This window comes from Acinonyx jubatus, chromosome A2, assembly GCF_027475565.1.
Source record: "Acinonyx jubatus isolate Ajub_Pintada_27869175 chromosome A2, VMU_Ajub_asm_v1.0, whole genome shotgun sequence".
NCBI classification, from domain to species: Eukaryota; Metazoa; Chordata; class Mammalia; order Carnivora; family Felidae; genus Acinonyx; species Acinonyx jubatus.
Window position 1 is genome coordinate 51,758,370 of NC_069383.1, and position 26,786 is coordinate 51,785,155.

The 26,786-nt window shown below is 35.0% G+C and overlaps 1 protein-coding gene and 1 pseudogene across 5 annotated transcripts in view; one reads left to right on the forward strand and one right to left on the reverse strand.

The window, feature by feature from the left end:
• The window catches only part of PALS2 (protein associated with LIN7 2, MAGUK p55 family member), a 112,704-nt gene that overhangs the window by 44,561 nt on the left and 41,357 nt on the right, over positions 1–26,786 (reverse strand). For 4 of the 5 annotated variants that reach the window (XM_027075134.2, XM_015081010.3, XM_053218300.1 and 1 more), the window contains 2 exons: positions 21,678–21,796; positions 2,672–2,824 (listed from right to left, as the gene is read on the reverse strand). In XM_027075134.2, coding sequence (XP_026930935.1) covers positions 2,672–2,824; positions 21,678–21,794 — 270 coding nt within the window. In that variant the 5' untranslated portion in view covers positions 21,795–21,796. Of the gene's footprint in view, positions 1–2,671; positions 2,825–21,677; positions 21,800–26,786 lie in introns of those variants that run through there. The other variant, XM_053218299.1, reaches the window with a different exon arrangement.
• On the forward strand, positions 23,646–24,840 carry LOC128314988 (protein C1orf43-like; annotated as a pseudogene).

Below are 26,786 nucleotides of genomic sequence, written 5' to 3' on the forward strand. Positions count from 1 at the left end.
AGGTGCTGAAACCTCTAACCTGGGCTGTTTAGTTTTCATCCTTTGCCCTCTTCTTAGGTAATATTATCTACTCCTGTGACTGCACCACTACTTACACATTGATTACTTCCAGAACTCTCATGAGCTTCAGATGCATAGACTAAAAATTTGTCCACAACTAGCCAAAGTCATGATAACCTCAAAATCAAAAAGAGTAAGGACTGTGGAATATTGAAACATACTGAATTAATGAAAAATCCGTAATTGCACAATCCTATTTCAAAAACAGAAGGACTGAAAAACTCATCTGTTACCATTCGAGACTGCTATTTTAAACAATTCTTTACTTTGAAAATTGGTGAAGGGAAGGATCAGGCACTTCTCTTTTATGAAATGCATTATGTGATAAGTAAATAACCCAGTTGAAAAGGAAACACTCTACTCTTTATACAAGAATACCAGCTATAAAATATAAAATGAGTGAAACAGAAAAATGTCATTTTGAAGCCTCTAATGAAAATACTGATTCAGGCAAGCATTAATTTGTGTTGATAAGTAGATAAATGGTTGGACAAGAAATAGCATTTGTATAATGCTAGAATAATAACACACTAGATTATGTCCTAGTGAAGAATATTTCAAAAGAAGGATTAGACTGTCTTTGCCTTTAATCAAGGGACCAATCTCAGCATTAATAATGGTGGGCTAACTAGGTGTCACACATCTTCTGATGTAGTTTAATTCATGTTGCATCACATCACTAATGATGCATTCTAATTCCAAATAATTAACTTGAATCATCAACCTTTTAGAACTTCTGTTTACAGGAAATAGAAGGGAACACAGCAAAGAGACTACCAGACTCATCCAGACAGTGGGATATTCTGGAGGGCAGTGGCCTGGTCTCTTAAGAGGTCAGCATCATAATCAAGGGAGAATAGATGGTCCAATCAAATGGCAAACATGGGTCTAGGTTGGAAACCCATAAGTACAACCAGCTGTAAAGAATATTTTGTTGTCAAATGGAGATGAATAGAATATGCATATTACATGAGATAAAGATTCACTGAAATGGAAAAGTGGAAATTAATGACTGGAAAAAAAAAGGTAAGTTACAAAATACCTTGTGCAAAAGGATCTCAATCACTAAAGAAAAAAATACGTATGTATATGCACAGAAAAAGTATGGAGGAATATGCACTAGAATAGTACAGTAGTGTTCTGGGTACTAAGAACGCAATGTCTTAATTTAAAAATTTTTGCTTGTATTTTCTAATTATATTTATTTAACTTTATATAAATTCATTTACTTATTAAATTTTATATATTTATGAAATATATATATATATGAAATATATATATTTTATAAATTTTATATATTTATGAAAAATATAGCATGCCTGAAAGCTCTACCAGATGCTTGAGATATCACAAACTTAACATGGCCAGTTACCTTAACATTAACATGTCAGTTTCTTCTAGAGTGTTGTTCATCTCAGTGAGGGCCACCAATTATTTTTCAGAAATCTTACCCTTGTCAACTTCCCACATCCCTCTTCTGCAACTACACCACATGTAACCAATCACCAAGTCCTGTTGATTTTATGGGTCAAAACTTGAATAAGGATTTTCAAGTTTTAACCCATAAAAATCCTTACATACTCCTCTTTTTTCCCTTCTCATGGTTTCCCACTGTTCTCAGGATAAGGTCCAAATAGTTCACTCTGACTTATAAGACCTTAATCAACTAGTACCAACATAAGATGTCTCCAAAGACTGTCTTTTTTTTTTTTGTACTTAAGATCCTGATTCATGGAGAAATCATTTCACTATCAACCTTCATATTTTGCAGCCACATTGTTGAAGGATCATAGAAAGTTCCTGAGAAAAACCAAAGGGGTTTTGCCATTTGATTTTCAATGTTAAGATTTGCAGTGAAAGCAGGTGACACTTTATTCTTCTATTCCAGCACCACTTATTGAACGGTCCATTCTTTCTCCCCTAAAATGCAGTATCTGTCATAAATCAAGCTGCCGTATATATGTGGATAGATTTCTGGGATTTTTATTCTCTTCTATTCATTTATTTTTCGAACAATGTCTCAATACCACACTTAATTATGGGTTTATAAGAAACCTCCCCGCCTCCTTCCCTTTCTCTTCTGAAACTGACTCTTTGTTAAACAGGTTAACTCTTCACTGATACAGGCCAATGCTTCAATTGTATTTATTTTTTTGCACCTGTGGGGGATATGCTATGGATAAGTTTCTATTCTTACAAAGTCCTCTCTTATTCCAAGGTCATCGATTGCATCTCAGTCTCAGAAGCAATACTGCAACAGCTTTAACAAGGAAGGCTGTGAAACTGGTAGTGAGGAATAAAAATCCATTATCACAGTAAGAAAAACATCTTTAGCATGCGTTCTGATGGTGAATCAAGGCTGGTTTCAATTACACAAAGGAAAATCCATTCTGATGTCTTTTTGCTATACATTTATGTACTGTGTTTTAGTTATGTGTGTCTGTTTTTGTATCCTCAGTATATCAGGGTAGTAAAATACCTAAGTTGGAATTCACATATTTACAAAATATGGCTCTAAAAAATCTTAAATATATCACCTTAAACTGGAACTTAACTATTAAAAGAGAATACTTTGGGGGACTTGGGAAGAAGAATAATAGGCAAAGTTTACCTGGAAGTGAGGCTCTTTGAGTATACCAACCAGTTCTGCCACATTTTCATCCACATTTATTAAAGGAGTGATATCTTCAAGAATTTCATTGACTAATTCTAAGTTATTGTCACTGACAGCTTCTAGTTTTGAATCTTCTAGCCTCTCATGAGCCTGAAAAGATAACCGTATATTAAAGTCATAACACACATTGTCTTGCTCCAGACCATGGTTTTCTTGATTTCTTTTTCAAAAAGAATGTTTTAAAAAATGTTATTCCAAGGTTTGGTTCATTGAAACCAAATTTAATAGTCCAACCAGAGGCAATATATAGATTCTGTAGTAAATGTTATCATGCAGTATAATAAATCTTGGCTTCTATTCCTAACCTAAAAGTCATGGAAAACTTTTTTTAATTAAACCATGAAAAACTGAGTAGGTATGGGGAGCCTGGGTGGCTCAATCCGTTGAGTGTCCACCTGTGGCTCAGGTCACGATCTCATGGTTCATGAGTTCCAGCCATGTGTCGGGCTCTGTGCTGAAAGCTCAAAGCCTGGAGCCTGCCTCAGATTCTGTGTCTCCCTCTCTGCCCCTCCCCACTCATGTTTTCTTTCTTTCTCTCTCTTTCTCTCAAATAAACATTAAAAAATGTTTTTTTTTTAAATTTTTTAAAAAAAGGAAAAAGAAAAAACTGAATAGGTCAAATGACAATTTAAAAAACATTTTCTAGCAAATATAAATTCCTCATGACTTTCTTATCTAGGCTCAAACTCTAGATGATACTGCATATGCTTTATGAAAATAAATTATAAATAAAAACAAAAAAAAGGAATATAATCATTATATGGACTGCCATTAAAAAATAATAAAAACCATTCTGGGAGCACCAGAATCCTAAAGCTACCATTTTCCAACTTTGAAAATCAGCAAAATAGTGTCAATTCAGGGAAGGTAGCTCTTGAATTGGACCTTGAAAGACTGTATGATTTTGTTAGGGGGGTGACCCTCTCATATTTCTGTATTAAGTTGCCTTTTTTTTTTTTTTAATCTTACAATCTTTTCCATGCAAAATGGACTGTGAATCACACTGTCACAGAAAATAAGTAGGTTTCAATAGTGAGGGTAAAGCAGAGTTTTAAATTCAAACTGGAGGGGCACCTGGAATGTTCAGTCAGATGAGCCTCTGACTCTTTATTTCAGCTCAGGTCACGATCCCAGGGTCTTGGGATCAAGCCCTCGCTGGGCTCCACACTAAGCCTGGAGCCTGCTTAAGATTCTCTCACCGTCTCTCCCTCCTTCCCTAACCTTACTCCCTCTGACCCCCTCCCCTGCTTGCACACTTGCAAAATCGCTTTCCAAAAAAAAAAAAAAATTCAAACTGGAAATGAATGCTAAATATTCTCTATTTTTTAAAAATGTTTATTTATTTATTTTGAGACAGAAAGAGTGAGTAGGGACGGTGCAGAGAGAAGGAGAGAGAAAGCATCCCAAACAGGCTCTGTGTCATCAACACAGAGCCCAATGTAGGGCTCAAACCCACAAACTGTGAAATCATGACCTGAGCCGAAACCAAGAGTCAGATGCTCAACAGACTGAGCCACCCAGGTGCCCGGCATTCTCTCTCTTTTAATTGCTCTTTGTTTTTCTGATAAATGGTTGCTGTCTGATTTTGAAGACAAAGCAGAGCATAACTGTTAAGATTTAATGTATAAATGAAACGATGTAAGATCACAAACCTTATATTTAATATTTTAAGATCAATTTCTCTAAGTACTCAGGAAAAATCCAAGTTTCAAGTGGTAACAGTATCGGTTAAACTTTTTCTGCACCTATAATACTTCAGCTGTTATTGTTACCACAGAGTGGATCCTTCAAAGACAAATACAGATTCTAATTTTTAAAATGCAAATTTTTTCATTTAAATGTATTTCCTCTAAGTGACTCACAAGAGTGAAGTAAGAGCTTAAGTAGAAGAGGTGGACATATATTAAGCAACATTTCTAAGCAATACCTCAGAAGAAGAAACTTAAGTCATATGAAGACAGAAGAAATTATAACTGTTATTAAACGAAGAAAAATGTCAAAAGACCAAGTGTAATTTAGGGAAAGCAGTTTCTATTACATTTGGATAAGAAAAAAATAGATAAAAAAATTAAGATTAGAAAACGTCACAAAGAATGGAATGGATAAATTTGTAATTTTCTGAAAGCATAACACAAGCCTAATAAGGATAAGATGATGAGGACACTCAATATGTATCATAAAATGATTATGACCATTGGAAAAAAACTAAAATAACAGACATAACTAGCCAACTCTTACAAAACAAACTAGACTTGCTTATTACTTTAACACAAATATTCGCTGTTAACAAATACTGAATTTAGCATCATTAACCTTGCTAACCTTGTTTAACCTCTTATGGTAGTATAAGAAAGTTTAAGCAAAAAAAAAGGAAAGAAGCTTAACATTTATTGAGGGCTGTGTGTGTGTGTGTGTATGTGAGGGAGGGAGGAAGAGAGAGAGACACCATGTTCTCAGTGCTGTGTGAGTGAATGAGTGTGTGTATATGTGTATATCAAACAAAGATAGATGTGTTATTGTCTTCACCTTATAAACACTCATGCAAAGTAAGATAAAGTGATTTGCTTGAATTCATACTACTGATAAGTGGCAGTCAGGTAGTCTAGTATCAAGGCATATCTGACTTGATCACTATATAGACAGCCACTGTGGTTAGTTATTCCATCTACTATATGATGTATCATTCTAACTCATTTTAACTGTGTGACATATGCTCTCATTGACTGCTAGTTGAGTTGCTGCTTCTTAGCATGTTTTTCTAGTCCAGATGTGGTGTTAATTATGTTCTACTACATCTGTCCTCATAGTTATTTTATACTCCTATGGTTCAGAATAAAACCCACCCCTTCAACCTGTACCCTTTGTACTCCAAATAAGAGGTATAAAAACACCACCTATTTCTCCAGGAAAACAGATAATGACTGGCTTACAGTTTTCAGGTAGTAAGTCAGTATATTTTCTATAACATCCTATGATTATGTAACATTATCAATTCAAGACACTGGGACAAGTAAAGAAACCAAAATGATCACTGACTTGAGAATTCTAATAAACCCTTCGTTTCTATGTTCATCTACCTTACTGCTCCCAAATTGGGTGAGGACACATGGGAATGTGGAAAGACCCACAAGAAAGAGAAGTAAGTAGGAGGGCAGAATTATGTTATAAAAACAAACATACCTGAAGGTTTTTTCACATGAACTGCACAGACTGGTTCTGTAGTAGGAGAAGAATATCACCACACAATACAGAAATTCTCAGAAAAAAGCTTTTTAGTGAAACTGTAGCTGTAATTATATTAACACAGAAAGCCAATTTCTTAAAAAATATTTTCATAATGTTTATTTTTGAGAGAGAGCGCAAGTGGTGGAGGGGCAGAGAGAGAGGTGGACAGAGATGTGAAGCGGTGCTCCGCCGACAGCAGTGAGCACAGTGCAGAGCTTGAACCCATGAACTGCAAGACCATGACCTGAGCCGAAGTCGGATGCTCAACCAACTAAGCCACCCAGGCACCCCGGAAAGCTCATTTCTGAAATACAGCTGGGGCTATCAAGATCAACTTTAGTTTTTCCAAGAAAGCAAGTGTAGGTCCATATTTGTTAACTACGTAGATTTTTAAGCTCTAAGATACTGTGAAAGAAGCTGGGACCTCTATTCATTTTAAAGTCAGAATATATTTACTAGCTTTTAAGAGGCAAGTACCAACTTGAATTTAACTAATCCAACCAAAAAAAAAAAAAAAAAAAAAGGAAATACTAAAAACTGACCAGAAGGACAGATGAATCGTTAGCTATTTGAATAAATGGGTCTTGTTTCCTTTAAGAAAAAGCATTATTAGAAAGCTAGCATAATTGGGGCACCCAGGTGGCTCAGGTCATGATCTCACTGTTTGTGGGTTCAAGCCCCACAATGGGCTCTGTGCTGACAGCTCAGAGCCTGGAGCCTGCTTTGGATTCTGTGTCTCCCTCTCTCTCTGTTTCCCCCTGCTTGCGTTCTCAAAAATAAAGATTGAAGGGGTGCCTGGGTGGCTCAGTCAGTTAAGCGTCTGACTTCAGCTCGGATCATGATCTTGCAGTTCTTGGGTTGGAGCCCTACGAGGGGCTCTGTGCTGACAGTTCAGGGCCTACAGCCTGCTTCGGATTCTGTGTCTCCCTCTCTCTCTGCCCCTCACTGCTCGCTCACACACACACTCTCTCTCTCTCTCTCTCTCTCTCTCTCAAAAATAAATAAACATTAAAAATTAAAAAAGATTAAAAAAAGAAAAAAAACCGAGTATAACTTAATAAAAATATATTCCACTTGCCACAAGGGTTGAAAGAACATGCCACAACTGGCTTTGTAGAACACCTGGAGTTGACACAAATATGCCCTAATCTACCTGGTAGGTCCAGTTCTGAGAAACCTATTCACCACTGCATCTTAGAAAAATGACCTACAGAGAGGAAAAAGTTCTTTCAGGACTTTTAGGTATTTTATATTGGCATAGTCTAACAATGCTTGCAAGCAAATAATAACAATAATAATAATAATAATAATAATAATAATAATAATAAAAGGTCTAACAGAAGCTGTGGGCTATAATAAAGAGACAAATACTACTATTTATTATATTGTATCTAATACTATTATCATTTTGTGTAGTAACCTTTTCTCCCTTAAAAGCAAGGACCAAAATACCATAAAATTTTTAAAATGTTTATTTATATTTTTAGAGAGAGAGAGAGAGAGAGAGAGAGAGCACGTGCACATGCATGCACAAGGTGGGGAAGAGACAGAGAGAGAGGAAGACAGAGGATCTGGAGCAGGCTCCATGCTGTGAGCGCAGAGCCCAAAACAAGGCTTGAACCCACGAACCATGAGATCCTGACAGCCGAAGTCAGATGTTTAACTGAGCCACCCATGTGCCCCATAAATTTTGTTTCTATCTTCTTTGAACGTGGCTAAGTACGTGGTAGTTGCTCATTAAATATTTCCTGAAAAAGCTAAGTACATGAGAAATAAATTTGGCTGTGGTCAAAGAGTTATCCTCTTCTATTCTAGACATTTAGGACAAGAAAGATCAAGAGAAGCCCACAAATGGTCAAAAATAAATAAGAATTTGAGCAGAAAGTAGAAATGAGAATAGAAAGCAATTTCTAATTTGCTTCTGCATACATTATATCAAAGAGAATGAGATTTGTTTTGAACAACAAAGATGAAATAAGTATAAATAAATTAGAACTGAATTCTCTAATGAGTAAAGAACTTGTCAGAAATTTAGTTAACCAAAGAGGTCAAATTCTTACGTTAGATAAATTGTATATCAAAGTACTCAGGGAGCTTGTAAATAACATTGCTGAGCCATTCTTAGAGGTATCTGTAGAATCAGGAGAACCACACAGATGTCAAAAAACTAGAAATGGGAATCTGTTATGCTTTTAAAAATGAGAAAAACCGTTTTTTTGTGTTTTTTTTTTAAAGCTTGGCTTTAACAGTATTCAGAGAAAATATAAAAGATACTTTTTATAATCTTTGAGTGGGAAAGACCTTTCTAACTTATGTTGCAAAATCTGGAAAAGCCATAAATTAAGCAAAAAAGGCCCAATAAAATTAACATTTAAAATTTCAAATTTCTTGTTAAAAATTAGCAAAGTCAAAAAACAAGTGAAAAACTAGGGTTAAAATACTTACAAATCATAATATAGACAAAGGGTTAATTTCCTTATATATAAAGGACTTCTGCAAACCAATAAGAAAAAGATCAACACATTAAGAGAAATAAGCAAATAATACGAAAAATTCACAGAAAAGGAAATTCAAACTCTTAAACATATGAAAAGATGAACAGCCACATTCATGAGAAGTATAAGCAAATTATAATACAATATTCTTTTTTTTTAATCAGATTGTCAAAGATAAAAACTCTGGTAACATACCATGTTAGTGAGAATAGGGTAGAAGACAGACACTCTCACACATTTTTTTCCCCCCTGGTGGGAAGATACTAGTGCGCAGAGTACACATTTATCTCAAGCTCACATGGATCATTTCCCAAGACAGACCACAGTAAGGGCCATAAAACGCATCTTAAAAAGTTTATAAGAATAAAAATTATATAGAGTATGCTCTCAGACCACAATGGGATTAAATCGAAACTCAGTAATAGAAAAACAGCCAGAAACCCATGAAACACTTGGAGACAAAGCAACACATTTTTTTTTAAAATGTTTATTCATTTTTAAGAGACAGAGACAGAGCGCAATTGGGGGTGGGGCAGAAAGGGAGGGAGACACAGAATCTGAAGCAGCCTCCAGTCTCTGAGCTGTCAGTACAGAGCCTGATGTGGGGCTCGAACTCACAAACCGTGAGATCATGACCTGAGCTGAGATCAGATGCTTAACCGACTGAGCCACCCAGGTCCCCCAAAGCAACACATTTCTGACAATACACAGGTCCAAGAAGTCTTAAGAAAAATTTACAAATATATCAACCAAGTGAAAATAAAACTTACCAAATTTGGGGGGATGCAGCAAAGGCCATATTTAAAGAGAAATTTATAGCAGTGAATGCATAGTTAGGAAAGAAAAAAGACCTAAAATCAATAATCTAAACATCCACCTTACAATATAACTCAAAAAAGAGCAAATTAAATACAAAGTAGAAGAAAAGAAAAATTTAAAGCACAAATCAATCAACTGAAAAGAGAAAATCAATAAAAGTTAATGAAACCAAAAGCTGGTTCTTTGAAAAGATTAAAATTCCAGCTTAACTAAGAAAAAAGAGAGAAGACAGAGATTTACTAATAACAGAAATGAAAGGGGGGGCCATTACTACTGACGCTATCAATAAAGGAATAATATGAACAATTCTAAGCCCAGAAATTTGATAACCTACATGAAATGGATTGATTCCTTTAAATACACAATCCAACAAAACACACAAAAGGAAATATAGATAACTTGAATAGTCCTATATCTGTTAAAAAATTATATCAATAATTAATAACCTTCCCAAAGAGAAAGCACCAGGCCCACATGGGTTTGCTGGTAAATTCTACCACACATTTAAGGAAGAAATTACACTGATTCTCTACAATCTCTTCCAGGAAGCCGAAGAAAAATTTCTTAATTCATTCTACAAGGAGAGCATTACTCTAATACCAAAACTGGACAAAACCTTAATTTGTCATTATACAGTTATTAAAACCCAGACAGACGTATTCAACACAAAGTATGAACACTAATGTACACTATGCACTTTAGCTAATAAAGTTTTAAATAGAAAAACTGAAAAGAAAGTACAGAGAATTTCCATTATCTGCCTCATCCTAGTTTCCCTTATTCACACCTTGCATTAGTGTGATATGTTTGTTATAAGTCAATTTGATATACTATTACTAACTAAAGCCTATAGTTTACATTGAGATCCATTCTTAATGTTGTATAGTTCCATGGTTTTTGACAAATGCATAATGTCATCTATGCACGTTTACAGTATCATATAGAATAACAGTTCCACTGCCCTAAAAATGCTCCATGCTCCACCTACTCACCCACTCTTGTACTTTCCCAAACCCTGGCAACTATGGATTGTTTTGTATTGTCTCTATAACTTTTGCTTTTTCCAGAATGTAATATAGTTGGAATCATAGAGTATATACTCTTCTAAGACTGGCTTCTTTCATCTAGCAACATGTATTTAAGGTTCCTCTGTAGTTTTTTTGAAGCTTGATAGTTCAATTCTTTTTACTGCTGAATAATATTCCATTGTATGGATACATCACACTTTATGCTATTGAAGACATCATGGTTTGCTTTCAAGTTTTGATAATTATGAATACAGACGCTATAAACATTCACATGTAGATTTTTATGTATACATAAATTATCAACTCACTTGGGTAACTATCAAGGAGTGCAACTGGGGCACCTGGGTGGCTCAGTTGGTTAAGCGTCTGAATTCGGCTCAGGTCACGATCTCACAGTTTGTGGGTTCAAGCCCTGCATCAGGCTCTGTGCTGATGGCTCAGAACCTGGAGCCTGCTTCAGATTGTGTGTGTGTCTCTCTCTCTCTGCTCCTCCTCCCCTCGCACGCGCGCGCACACACACACACACACTCTCAAAAATAAACACTAATTTTTTTTTTTTAAATTAAAGGAGTGCAGCTGCTGGATTGTATGGTAATACCATGTTAGCTTTCTAAGAAACTGCCAAAGCGTCTTCCAAAGTAGTTGTGCTATTTGCAATACTAACAGCAATGAACAAATAGCTTCCTTTTTATAATATAGGCCTACTTCAGAGATACTGTGGGTTCGGTTCCAGACTACCACAATAAAGATAACATTGCAATAAAGAGAATATCGCAGTAAAGCCAGTCAAATGAATTTTTTGGTGTTCCGGTGCTTATAAAGTTACTATAGTCTATTAAGTGTGCAATAGCATTGTGTCTGAAAAAAAATGTATATACCAACTTAATTAAAAGTTACCTTATCACTAAAAACTAACCATCATCTGAGCTTTTGATGAGTCATAATATTTTTGCTGAGAGACTCACACCTCGATGCTGATGGCTGCTAACTGCTCAGGGTGGTATTCCTGAAGGTCTGGGTAGCTGTGGCAATTTCTTAAAATAAGACAAAATGAAGTCTACTGCATTGATGGACTCTTCCTTTTACAAATGATTTTTTTTTTTTTGTAACAGGAGATTCTGTTTGACAGTTTTTCCCCTACAGTAGAACTTCTTACAAAATTTAGAGTTAATCCTCTCATACCCACCATTGCATTATCATCTGTTGCTGTCATTTCAACAATCTTCACAGCATCTTCATCAGGAGTAAACCCCATCTCAAGAAACCACTTTCTTTGCTCACCCATAAGAAGCAACACCTCATCCATTAAAAAGTTTATCATGAGACTGCAGCAATTCAAATATTATAATGAAAAAGTGCAAATATCTTGAGAATTACCAAAATGTGATACAGAGACATGAAACAAATGCTGTTGGAAAAATGATACAAATAGATATGCTTAAAGCAGGGTTGCCACAAAGCTTCATTTTTTTTTTTTTTTTTTTTTTTTAGAAAACCCACAGTATCTGTGAAGGGCAACAAAAAGAAGCACAAGAAAATGAGGTATGCCCGTGTACATTTTGCAAATATTTCCCCCCAATCAGTAGCTAGCCATTTCATTCTCGTAAAGAGGAAATTTTAAAATTTTGATAAAATCTAATTAATGAAATTTTTCATTATGCTTCATGCTCTTTATGTTTTACCTATGAAGTCTCTCTAACCCAAAGTTGCGAAGTTTTTATGTATTCTTTTAGATGTTTTAAAATCTTAGTTCTTACTTTTAGATCTATGATTTGTTTTGAGGTAATTGTTGTATATAATGTGAGGAATAAGATATTGTTGATTTTTTTGCATATAAATATTCTATTGTTCCAGCAACACTTATTTAAAGAACTATCATTTCTTCATTGAATTACCATGGTATTATTAATAAAAACCAGTTGACCATACATGTGTTGGTCTCTATCTGGGCTTTAACCTGTGCCACTGATCTATACCAATATTACACTGTTTTCTTTACTGTAGGGTAACAGTAATCCTGGACATCAGGTTGTAGAGAACATCAAATTTTGTTCTTTTTTAAAACTGTTTTTGTTAGGGTAGGTCCTTGATAAATTTCACTATCATCATGTCAGCCTGAAATTTTGACTGCTATTATAGGGATTCTATAGATCAGTTTGGGGAGAACTGACATGTTAAAGACAAATGAACCTTCCAAACCCTGTATGTATATATGTATGTATGCCTTTAATTTCAGCATTTTTTTTATAGTTTCCAGTGTACAGGTCTAGCACACATTATTACATTTACTATTTCTTTAATTTACAATTTCTGATTCATTGCTAGTATATAAAAATACAATTGATTTATGTAGATCAATCTTGTATCCTGTGACCTTGCTAAACTCACTTGTTAGTTCTAGAAGGTGTGTTTCCCCTCGCCGCCCCTCCCCCCCCTTCTGGTAGATTCTTAGGGTTTCAACAGAGACAATAATGTCATCCTTGAATAAAGATAGTTTATTTTTTCCTCTTTAATCTGTATGCCTGTTCCTTCCACTGGCTAGTACCTCCAGGTATAGAAGTGAATGGAAGTAATGAAGACTGAACAGGAGTGATCACAGAAAGACAGCATTCTATGTTCCACCAAGAATTATGATGTTAACTATGGTTCTTTTTTAATAGATGTCCTTTATCAGGTTGAGGCAATTTCCTTTTAAATTTACCAAGTTTTATCAAGATTTTAACGTTCAATTTTGTAAGATGCTTTTCCTGTGACATAATCACATGATTTTTTTTTTTTATGTTATCATTAAAATGCTGACATTTATTGGTTTTCAAATTTTAAGGCAGTCTTGCATTTTTGAGCCAAAACTCACTTAATGGAATATTTCCTTTCTTGAAATGTCTTTAGCTGGCTTTGCTATTAGCGTAACAATAAGCCTCATAAAAGTAAATGTTCCTTTCTCTTCCTTTGAGGAAGAAATCAAGTAGAATTGGTATTACTTCTTCCTTAAAAGTTTGACAGAATATTATTGGGAAGCGATTTAGGCTGGAGCTTCGAGAAAGGTTTCAAACTGAAAATATTCAGTTCAAAAAAATAAATACAAGGCTATTCAGGTTGTCTATTCTTACATAGGTTTTAGTTGTATCTTTCAAGGAACTAGTCAATTTCACCTAAGTTGTCATATCTATTGTCATAAAGTTCTTCATAATATTATTCTTGCAATATCTGTTGGATTTGTACTGATGTCCTTTTTCATTTCTGATACTATAATGTGTGCCTAGCTAGAGGTTTACTTATTTTACAGTTATATTCAAAGTTATATTGATTTTTTCTATTTTTGTCTTTTATACGTTCAAACTTATTTTCATTATTTACTTCTTTGTCCCTATTTTGAATTTGTTCTTTTTCTATTTTTTGGAGGTGACTTATCACTTAGATGACTGACTTATATATTCTCTTCTAACTAGACATTTTCCTCCAAGCATTGCTTTGACATGTATTTTCATTTTCATTCAATTCAAAATAGTTTTTTTTAATGTTTCTTTGTTATTTCTGCTTTGACCCAAGGCTATTTAAAAGTATGCTGTTTAATTTCCAGATATTTGGTAATTTTTCAGATAACTCTGCTACTGAATTTTAGTTTAATTTTGCTTTAGTTTCATAGGTCTGCTATAACAAACTGGGGTGAATTCTGCCCAATGTACTGTGTAGTATGAGGACTGGTGAGAATGCAAACTATTCTCCATCCTTTGTGATCTCTGGAAATTGTTTGGCCTACTGTGCTTTCCAGGGGATCTTCCTTCTAACTCTAGAGGCTTACTTCATATATATACAGGTCAGTACTCAGCCAAAGATTTGAGGGCAGATTCTAGAGCTCTTTTTGTGTTCAGCTTCCTCCTCCCTGATTCCAGTCAGTCACTTCAATCTCCCCAGATCCTGACCTCTCTGAAGACTACTGGCTGGTTGTGTTTCCTCTTGCTGTACTGCAGCCTGAAAACTATACTCAACTCAGTTTCAAAATGCTCACTTCATTTATTTCCTTTCTGTCAGGCATCATGGTCCTATGCTGCCTGCTGTCCCATGTCTAAAGACAGTCTGTCTCCCCATCCCATATTTTGCTAACTTGTGAGGGTAATTCAAGAGTATTTTTTTTCTTCCTTATGGCTGGGGTGAACTTTATTCATCCTTATAACTTTACTTTTATATTTTAGAGATTTATATTTTAGAGATTTCAGCATGCATCCCTTTTTATATATCATAACCCGTTACTTTTATCACTTCCTGAACAACAAAAGAATCTTACAGTTGACTCATTAAGTCTCTCCTTCCTTTTAGGCTATCATCTTAGCATACTTCACTTATATACAGGTTATAAATGCCCCCAAGACAAGGTTATTATCTCATCTTAAAAGTCAATATCATTTTATATTTACGATTAATATTCTCTTTCATTTGTCATTCTGTCAGAAAAACTCTTTTTTTGCATTTTTTATAGAGTAAATGGAGATTATTTCTTTCAGATGTTGTCTAAACTAATCTTTACTTTGCTTTCATTTTTGGAGCTACTTTTGCTGGAAAGGAATTTAAGGTTGGCAGTGGTTTTCCTTCAAAATTTTAGTGATCTTAATGTACTCTGTTTTCACATTCATAGTCCCTGTTTTATTGCTATTAGTCTTATTGTTTCTCTTTAAAGATGATGTGTATTTCTTCTCTGATTGCTTTACAAATATTCACTCTGTTTTTGATTTTCAGGAATTTAACTATGACATTCCAAAAAATGTTTTTCTATATACTGAGGGTTCACTTTGCTTCTTGAATCATCAGTCAATGTTGTTCACTAATTTTGAAAATTCTTGGCCACTGCATCTTCAACTATTTCTTTTGCCCCATTTTCCCTCCCCTCTTTCTGGGATACCAGTTACATGTGTATCAGATCTTCTGAGTATGACTTACATATTCTCTCTTTTCTTTTCCCATACTTACACTCAGCATTTCAGTTTGCATGCTTTCTGCTAACTGTATTTAAATTCATGAATCCCCTTTTCTGCAATGTTTTATCTATTCACCTCATCAAATGAGCTTTTAATTTCAGATATATTTTTGAGTACTTGAATGTCCATTTGATTGTTAATTAACACACACGCTGTATTTGTTTCAAGTGTACATTTGACAAATTTACACATTCCTCAGCGCACACCATGATAAGTATAGCCACCACGTGTCACCATACAATATTATTTCCATATCACTGACTATATTTCCTATGTTGTACTTTTAATCTCCATGCCTTATTTTTTACAACTGGAAGTTTGTGCCTCTTAATCCCCTTTACCCATTTCACCCATCTCCCACCCACCTCCCCTCTAGCAACCACCAGTTTGTTCTCTGTATTTGAGAACTATTTACAACAGCCAAGCTATGGAAGCAATGCAAGTGTCCATCGATAGATGAATGGATAAAGATGATGTGGTATACTGGGACTACACCAAAATAAGAAGCTTTTGCAGCAAAGGAAACCATCAACCAAATGACAAGGAATCCTATTGAATGGGAGATGTTTGTAAAATGGGCAGAGGACCTGAAGGGACATTTTTCCAGAGGAGACATACAGACGGCCAACCGACACATGAAAAGATGTTCAACTTCATTAATAACAAGGAAAATGCAAATCAAAACCATAATGAGATATCACTTTACACCTATCAGAATGGCTAGAAGCAAAAAGACAAGATATAACAAGTGTTGGCAAGGATGTGGAGAAAAAGGAACCTTGTACGCTGCTGGTAGGAATGCAATCTGATGCAGCCACTGTGGAAAACAGTATGGAGGTTCCTCATAAAATAAATAATAGAAGTACCACATGATCTAGTAGTTCCACTACTGGGTATTTACTGAAAGAAAACAAGCATGGTAATTTGAAGATATTGGCACCCTTGTTTATTCCAGCATTATTTACAATAGCTAAGATATGGAAGCAGCCCAAGCATCATTGATACATGAATTGATAAAGATGTGTGTGTGTATACACACACACACACAACAGAATATCACTCAGACATTAAAAAGAATGAGATCTTCCCATTTGTAAAATACGGATGCACCTAAAAGGTATTACACTTACTGAAATAAGTCAGACAAAGAAAGACAAATACCATATGATTTCATTTACGTGTGGAATCTAAAAAACAAACAAAAAGCACAAACAGACTCATAAATACAGAATACAAACTGATGACTGCCAGAGGGGAAGTAGGTGGAAGGATGGGCAAAATATGTGAAAGGGAGTGGGAGATAACAGACTTCCAGTTATGGAATGCATAAGTCACGTGAACAAAAGGTACATACAACATAGGAAAGCAGTCAATGGTATTGTAATAGTGTTGTATGGTGACAGACGGTAGCTGCACTGGTGGTGAGCACAGCATAATGCATAGACTTGTCAAATCACTATGGTGTACACCTGAAACTAAAATAACACTGTGTCAACCCTATTTTAAAAGGAAAAAAAAATTTTTTTAATGTTTATTTTTGAGAGAGACACACAGAGAGGAGAGGCAGAGAGAGGGTGAGACACAGAATCTGAAGTGGGCACCAGGCTTTGAGCTGTCAGTATGCACAGAGTCTGATGCAGGGCTCAAACTCACGAACAGTGAGATCATGACCCTAGCAGAAGTTGGACACTTAACTGACTGAGCCACACAGGCACCCCTCAAAAGAAAAAAAATTTTTAAAAGATTACATAGTGTGTGTATATATATGTATATATGTGTATATATATACACACATTGATATCCATAAAACAATGGAAAATTACTCAGCCATAAAAAAGAATGAGATCTTGCCATCTGCAAAATATGGATGGACCTAAAGGGTATTATGCTAAGTTTAAATAAATCAAAGACAAATGCCAAATGATTTCATTTATATGTGGAATCTAAAAGACAGAACAAGGGCGCCTGGGTGGCTCAGGCGGTTAAGTGTCTGACTTTGGCTCAGGTCATGTTCTCGTGATTTGTGGCTTCGAGGCCCAAGTTGGGCTCTGTGCTGATAGCTCAGAGCCTGGAGCCTGCTTCAGATTCTGTGTCTCCCTCTCTCTCTGCCCTTCCCCTATTCACACTCTGTCTCTGTCTCTCTCTCTCTCTCTCTCAAAAATAAACATTAAAAAAGTAAAAAGTAAATTAAAAAAAATAAAAGAACAAATGACCTTTTGATTGCCTTTTATTCTAATTTTCTAGTTATATTTTAAATGTCTTCACTTTCTCTTTTCTTCTATTAAAAAGATATTAATTATTTAAAAATATTTGTTTATAAACTCTAATAAAAGCATCATCTATGGAACTGCTTCCATTATTTTTCTCGTGATTATTAGTCACATATTGCTGTCTCTCCATGTGTCTAGCAACATATGCCTCTCTGTTTCTTCAGCAACTTAACCATTTTTCCTCTACTTGTACTGGGAGTATTGGCCGGCTGTGACTTAATATCTCTTTCTTGGAAGTAGATGTCTTCCCTTCCTCCTAGAATTTTTTTTCTTTCATTGTAGGAATACTAAGTTATCATTGCTCCCATTTATTGAGAAACTGCTTGAATGTTGGATACTATTGGTTATTCTGTTCTTAATTTCGTTTTTATCATCAGATTACATTACACTAATACCTGAGCTGCTCCAAAGCCATCCAGCCATTTCCTTTATTGAAAATAGTGATCAAGATGATCCTCCATAAGGCCAGTATCAATGGCACCAAAGCCACATTAAAAATAATTTTTTACCAGAAATTCTTAAGAATACACATGCACACAAAAACCTATGCTGTAGTAGAAAGAGCACAGAATTTAAAGAAAGAAAACCTGGTCTACACCTCATCTCTGTCACTTACTAGGACAGTGACCTTAGACAAATAATTTTTGTACTTTGAATCATGATTTTCAATTCATTAAGTTGCTGTGAAGACAAAACAATGTATTTTGTTCTTTTAATGTTTATTTTTGAGAGAGAGCGAGCGAGAGAGAGAGAGCGAGAGCATAAGTGGGGGAAGAGCAGAGAAAGAAGGAGACACAGAATCCAAATCAGGCTCCAGGCTCTGAGCTATCAACATAGAGCCTAACATGGGGCTCGAACCCACAAACTGTGAGATCATGACCTGAGCCAAAGTCAGACGCTGAACTGAGCCACCCAGGTGACCTCAAAACAATATATTTTAAAGACCTCTGTAAATTATAAATACATTTTAAGATGTCTTACATAATATTATTATCTAGCTTCTAAATCTACAGATCGCTATAAATTAAACAAATACAGAGACACAGGTATAATAGATATGTTGATAATAAAAACTGACAACACCAAAGGAAGAGTCAAAAACTATTTTAAAAGTACCAATTAGAACTAAGGGTGAGTTAGTCAATATAGCCTAAGTAGCCCCTACATATTTCAATGGACCCTGAAGCTATTAGTCTATCTTGACCTGGTACAGTAATTGGTATTTATGATAAGAAGCTTGAATTTTAAAGTAAATCATATCCTGGGCACCTGGATGGCTCAGTCGGCTAAGTGTCCAACTCTTGATCTTGGCTGAGGTCCTGATCTCATGGTTCATGAGTTTAAACCCTGCATCAGGCTCTATGCTGACAGCCTGGAGTCTGCTTGGGATTCTGTCTTTCCTTCTCTCTGTCCCTTCCCCACTTGCACTTTCTTGCTCTCAAAATAAATAAACTTAAAAAAAAAAGTAAGTAATCATATCCTTTATTATTACTATTAAAATAAAGTATTATCTAATAAACTTTAGAAAGACTGCAATCAAAAATTACTAGAGTCTCTCCTAGGAACTTCCACTACTAGTAGACTTCCACTAAGTTACAGCACATTTGAATGGTTTATTTCAACAATATTTGCTTATGGAAATAAAAGGGAGTGATGGGGGAGGGGGAGGGGTGGAGGAGGGACTTGAGAAAGAGGGAGGCTAGACCACAGCATCAGTAACCTTGTGTGATGTGATCATTAACCTTTCTGGTAAATGCAGCTGGCAGTTCTCTGAGGTTCCTCATTAGAATATGAGGAAAGCCACACAGATATTGAACAGACTATTCAAAGATTATTTCATTTACACTGAGAGCTATTACTCTGCTTCCATGTAGCAGAAAAATGAGGTTACAACAATTCTTTTTTGTATTTTTTATTTTTGTGATAAGTCATCTTATCAACGGACAGAGACCAGCTAATTTGGCAATGAGAAGAAAATCAAAGCAGATATAAGCCTCTCTATTCACAGGTGCCCTTCCCCGGGAGATCTTCTCTAGCTAACCTCACCTGGTCTGCCAGAAGAGGAGTGAAGGAAAGATATTCACCATAGTGTGACTGCTTAGAAGTTCCTGTATGAAAAGGAATAATTTGAAAGCACTTGTGATGGTTTATTAGTTTTACAGGATTCTCTTTTTCCTGGTTTCTCTTTAGAGGGGAAAATAACATGAATTCAAAAGCAATTCCAGTCTGAAGCACAACTATTTGCTTGCATAACAAAAATCTCTCATCTTTTTCTACATATTAATAGTCTTAAATGAGTTAAAAAGAAAAATACTTTTTAATGTTTTAGAACTCTCTAGTAATAAAAAATACAAGAAATAAAATTTTTCTTTCATATTCCTATAATTCTCCAAAGTCTTAAAATAAGTATTTAGATGTTTGAGTCATTTTTTTTTCAAAAATGTTAAATCTGAAATCAAATGCATTGACCATATGGTTTTACAGAATAGGGATAAATTAATTGGTTCATCAATTATTTATATAGACAGACTAAGGAAGAAGCTATTAACTGCTACCAATTTTATATTATAGGCATTAATGTTTATGAAAGTATTTTTTAAATTTTAAATAATATCCATAAAGTTGTAAAAGCAAGTTTGAAATACTAACTGAAATGATCATTTCTGAATCTATCTCTCATTGTGTAATTATAAGAAACCAATGTTTGATTTCCTCTGAAGTCCTGTTATATCTTCCCAAGTTGTTAAATACACTCTTAATTTGTATTTATTGAAAGACAGCTCAATGTGATAAAGTTTTTATTTTCCTTTAAGTTAATTCCAGGTACGAACTTTACAAATTCTTTTCCTATTTAGAAATTTTGCTTTGTAAACATTATAGAGTTGGAGAAGCCATAACTCATTAACCCTTATTTTGTTAGAATAAAAGGTTGGGATTGGTATACTATAAAAAAAATTACTAAATTTAAATTCCAGTTGGGTGATATACACATGGATTAGTTTGTACTGAGGAGCCAAAGCCTTTCTATCATGGGATCTTAGAATGGGTAAGGTTCTGAATACAATGAGGATCTGCATCATTAATTCACTTTTACAAATGGAAAATTTTGTAAAAGTATCATTTTATACAAGTTAGAAGAAAAAAAGATGGCACCTGGGTGGCTCAGTTGTTTAGGCATCTGACTTCGGCTCAGGTCATGATCTCACGGTGTGAGATGAGAGTTTGAGCCTCACACTGGGGCTCCTCTGCTGTCAGCATGGAGCTTGTTTTGAATTCTCTGTACCCTTCTCTCTCCGCCCTCCCCTGTTTGTGCTCTCTCTCTCTCAAAGATAAAACAAACATTAAACAAAAAATTATAAAAAAAAAAAAAAAAAGAATAAAAGAGACTGTGGTTAAAAAACGATTATGGGAGGGGGTGAAATCAACATACTAGGTAGGAGTGCAAGAGGCAAAGGGAGAGACAAGATGACTACATGGAGGACAGGTCAGAGAGCACATGTGGCACAGAGTTCCCAAGAGCAAGAATCATTTGAGGGAATGCTAAAGAATGGGAGAGCTGGGTTGTGAAGTAGTTAATACACCACACTTTAGTGATATTTATAAAAATTAATACAGGAAATAGTATAAATGAAATAAAACTGGACGAAAAATACTTGTAAAAGTGTATTTACGGATGAGTTAAGGACATAACTACAGAGTTCATTACAAAAAATACTCAGAATATCAGGGTTACCCATGAAAAGACAAGATTTCAAAAAGTACTAGATATAGGAAGTCAAGAACCAGAATGAAAAACAGGTACATGTTCTAATGTAAAAGAAGAAAATCAGTATCTTGCTATTGTTGAAATGGAGATAGTACCAGGATCTTTTTCACAGGTTCTGTTACCATTTCCCTAAAACTTTAAATGTGTTAGGTTAAAACTAAGAGTCATTTTATCTTGTATTAAAAGTCTGCACAGGCGAGGCAAAAGTGGTCTAATTTTTGTGTGCATGATTTCATTATGTGATAAGTGTTACTATTTGCTAAGCAAAAGGTATATCAACCAAGTCCTAAATTAGTAATATCTAAAAAGACTTCTGAAAAGACAATTTTAAAACTAATTGAGTAATCTTATGAATAAACCACTATACCTTAGCAAGTGATTTTACAATAGGATTCTCCATAATCCCCTTGAGGAAAATAAGGTCTATTTCTTCTGCTCCTGTAGATGAGGGCAGCTCTGTAAGGTTATCCAACACTTGCTGCATTGCTGCTAAGATAAAAGCAAAAAACAAAACAAAACCAAAAAAACTTAAATTACAAGCCATTATGAAATATAATTATAAAATAAGATATATTTTATATATGTAAAATAATTTAAATAAAAAGACATTAACAACACTCTTTTGAAAAGTTATGTTTTAATAAAATGAGTTGTTAAATGCTGTAAGTTTCAAGTTGAATTCCCATGAGGACAGTTTTTTGTATGCCATTTGGGCTTTATCAGACTACCTTATACATACTTACCACTTTGCAGTTGCTTTATATATTTTTTTAATTTAAAACTTACTCAAGAAGAAATACAAAATTTTAATAGATCTATAAAAAAGTAAAGAGATGGAATTACTAATACAAACTTTCCATAAGCCCAGAATTAGATGGTTTCACTGGTAAATTCTATCAGACTTTAAAGAGGAATTTAAAACAATACTTCACAAACTCTTCAAAAAAAAAAAAAATAGAGGGAATACTTCCCAACTATTCTATAAGATCTTGATACTAAATCCACAAAAAAGTATCACAAGAAAATTACAGTCAATATCCTTTATAAATATAGATGCACAAATCTTTAATATAATACTGGCAAACTAAATCCAGCCACATATGAAAAGGACTGTACACCATGACCAAGTACAACTTATCCCAGGAATACAAGAGTGGTTCATCAACAAATAAAAGTCAATCAGTGTAATACACTGTATTAAAAGAACAACAACAAAAACAACAACAACAACAAAAAAAACATGGTATCTCAAGAGGCACAGAAAAAGCATTTGACAAAATCCATACCCTTTTCATGATAAAAATATTCAACAAACCAGGAACAGAAGGGAAATTTCCAAACTTCATGAAAGGTGTCTATGAAGAATCTATAACTAACATGATACTTAATGGTGAAAGACTGGATGCCTTCCCATAAGATCAGGAACAAGGCAAGTGTGTCTACTTTTGCCACTTCTATTCAACATTATAGTGGAGATTCCAGCCAGGGCACTTAGGCAAGAAATAAAAGGCATCCACACTGGAAAGAAATAAGTAAAACTATCTATTGTTGCAGATGATAATACCTGGTATATAGAAAATCCTAAACTATACACACAAAAAATTATTGAGTTCAGCAAGGTTGCAGGATACGACCCGAAAATACAAAAATCAATTGTATTTCTAAATATTAACAATGAATAATCTGAAAATGACATTATGAAAACATTCTTTTTACAAGAGCACTAAAACAATAATTACAAATAAATGCAACAAAGGAAATGCAAGATTTATACACTGTAACTATAAAACATCATTGAAAGAATTAAAGAAGACTAAAATAAATAGAAAGATACCTTATTTCCATGGATTGGAAGTCTTAATGTTGCTAAATTGGCAAACTGATCTACAGACTTAATGCAATCCATGTCAAAATCTCTGCTGCCCCCTTCCCTTTTATTGCAGAAACTGATAAGCTGAATATTATAAAGTTGTCAAACATTCCCAAACTAATTTGTACATTTAATGGAGTTCTAATCAAAATGCAACAGACCCTCCCACATGTTTTCAGGCCAGGTCTGGCTTGTTCCCCACCTCCCCCCCACCTCCCCCCCATAAGGAAATGGCCAGGGAGTTCCAGGAAACCTGGGCTGATGAGGCAGGGAAGTGGGAAAAACCAATGCAGTTCTCCACAGGTTGGGGAGGCCACAGTGTTCGGCAGTAACTGGTTGTCCTGGGGCAATGTTGTGCTAGTGAATGTCTACAGGAACCTGGTATACATTGTTAGTTTTAGCAAAAAGCACATCATGTGCTTTACAAGGAAATCTTGAAAAGGACCTCAAGTCCCTTTGGGACCCATGCTCCTACCCGATATTCCACTATTCAGGCTTCATGATATGCAGTATGAACCCTAGCTCCTTGGGAATGATGATGCAAGGCTGGTACAATGGAAACCCAAGGAAATCAGAATTGTTACAACTATCTAACCAGGATGAAAGCTCTCGATGCCATCCATGCCTATGAGATCCTGTTTCAAGCTGAGGCTGGTAACCCCCTTCCATTATGGGTGAGAACTCCCCCCCCCCCCCCCCCCGCCACCTGCTAGAACTTTGAATCAGTAGTACTCCTTTCATGGAGTACTTGAAGCCCTCAGTGGTACCCTGTTCCTGCTGGATGGCTAGATGGCCCACTATGGGATATGGGTCTGTAGCAAGTACTGAGAGAGTACTTGCTCTAACAGGAGACCCTGACCAAGCTGGCCACCATGGTCAAGGCACAAATTGGGAGCTGTCTGCAACACCAACAGTCAGCAGCTAGAGACCTAACTAAAGTCTCCCCAACAGCCATCATGTACAAAACCTCCTCTCCAGTTAGAAGAGTCAACATGCCAAGCACTTCCTTGAATTACAGAACTTTGAGGACAATGTAACACACTGGGGAGTACTCTGATAGAGCTGAAGGACTCTCATTGAAGACTGAGCCAAACAGACTGCAGTGTGCAGGTTCAGACTGGAAGCCAAAGCCTCACTGAGTCCCAAGCTCCTAGAGATCATTCCCCAACCCTTTCTTATAGGCAGTTTCAGAACATCCACTAACACTTTGTTTTCCCTTGGTAACACTTTTCTCTGGAGTTGAATTCAGATGTTATTTTTAACATTCCTGTCAAGGCTTCCTTAAAAGTTCTCACTTTTTTTCTTGTTCCTTTTTCCCCCCCCCCTTCTTGGTTCTGATCATAGTTTGTCTGCCTTATTCCAGGCTATCTAATCCCAAAGGTGAGAGTTGAGATGAAGGGACGTGGTCTCTTCCATGGATTCCCCTTTTTACGTGACTGAATGAGAACCATCTGGGTTTTGGGCATCTTGGAGTAGATTAGTAGGGTAGGCAGACAGAAACTGGTGAAGAAACTGGTGAGGCAGGTGTATATGGAACAACCTACCCTGGTGTTCCAGTTAAACCAGGATGTGGAAACACTAACACAACTTCCCTGACATGCAAGGATTTGCTCTGACACTTTCATTTCATACTATCATGAATAAAATGAATAATGTTCTGACCTGGCATAATCCCTTTCTTCCTCATGTATTGGGATGCTATGGGATGGTGTGACGGAATGGTTTCCTCTAAATCAATTCGTTGGTCTGACTTTATAAATTAGTTATCTAATAACATGACCTATTCAAAAAATGCCATTGTTCTTTTTAACAAAATTATCCTCAAAGCATATGAAAAAAATGAGGAACTGTGAGAAAATTGTAACAAAAAGTAATGAAAATTAACCCTATAAAATATTAAAACATAAATTAAACCCATCAAATCTAATGTATGTAAAACCTTAACACATAAAAGAGGAAGCTCTCTATAGTGGGGACCTAGCAAAGTTAAGTGGGAGCCAGGGAAGTAAAGTGTCCTCCTTTACTCAGAGATTCCAGGGATAAAAGAAAACCCCCAAACTCAAAAGTTTCCTACAAGTTCCACTCCTCCTCCATAATCACTATAGGATGGACCCTTTATTCAGAAGCTACATTCAATGAAAAATATAAATGGAATTCTTATTTAAGAGAAAAATATATTGAATATATATATTCACATATAAACATATGTGAATATATATATTCAATGACATATATAAATGGAATTCTTATTTATGACATATATATGACATATATATTCAATGACACATATAAATGGAATTCTTATTTAAGAGAAAAGTATATTTAATCCAGATCATCCCATTACAAAAATGAACAAATCAAGAATCATCAAACACTTACGAAAGCTAGCAGCATGAATATGACTCACCAAATTCAACAAACAGAAACATTAACTGCCAAAGAAACAGAATTACTCGGGTAGGGAGTGGGGAGGAGAAAGAGTAAAAGAAAGAAAAAAAGATGAAATTATAATGTGTAGGAAGATCAAACTGAAAAATTCTCCCACTAAAAATTTTCTTTATGAGAAGAAAAACATAAAAAAAAACTGCTGTGGATCACAAAGACCAAAATTTACAAGATGATGGGAAATTCATTAATAGACAGAAGGAATTAATAAAAGGGAAAGCAGCAATCGATAAAAAACAAAACATAATCTGATCAATAAGCTGGCTCTTTCAAAAGACCTATAAAAATAGATAAATGCTTGGCTAGTCTGATTAAGAAAAGACATAAGTAACACTAGGGATGCAATGAGAAAGTAACTGCAGGCAAAAAGAAGATTAAAAAGAGAATGTAATAAACAACTTTATTTTAAAATCTAGTCAAGTAGAGATTTTTCCTGGAAAATGTCAACGACAGAAGTGTAGGAGAAAAAGATAAAAATAGAAATAGATTATAATAGAAGAAACTGAAAAGGTTTTCAAAGATCTACCTTCTTAAAAAGACACAGGCCAGGAGAGAGATAAGAATAAATTCTATCAAACCTTCAAGAAAGAGCTACTTCACATTTTTAAAAGAAAGTATAGAAAGGACTGAAAGCATTCCAACTTCAATGCAGATTTCAAAACTGAAAAAAAAAATGATATATTAAACTAACGAGCATATATGCAAATGCCTTAAACAACATACTAGCAAATTTAATCTAACAAGGTCTTAAAAAGTAACAATAGCCAAGTAGACATTATCCTAGTAATATAAAGATGATTTAACATTAAGAAAAATATAATTTGTCACAGTATAAGAAAACCCTATCATCTCAATGTTTTGAATACAGCACATCAAATAAAATTAAAAACCTAATCCTGATGGAAAACTGCTACCATAATAAGAATAGAAGAAAGTCATTTTATACCAGAATCTATATGAACTATCATACTTAATGGAGAAATGGCAAAGGCTTTACCATTAAAGTCAAAGATAAGACCAGAATGCTCACTCAGGCCAGTACTTTTCAAAGCTATATTGTAAGTTTTAACCAAGATATTAAGACATTACATTTTAAAAAACTACAGATGTTAACTATCTACTTGGAAAAGTCTCAAGGAACCAGCTAAAACATTATTTAAG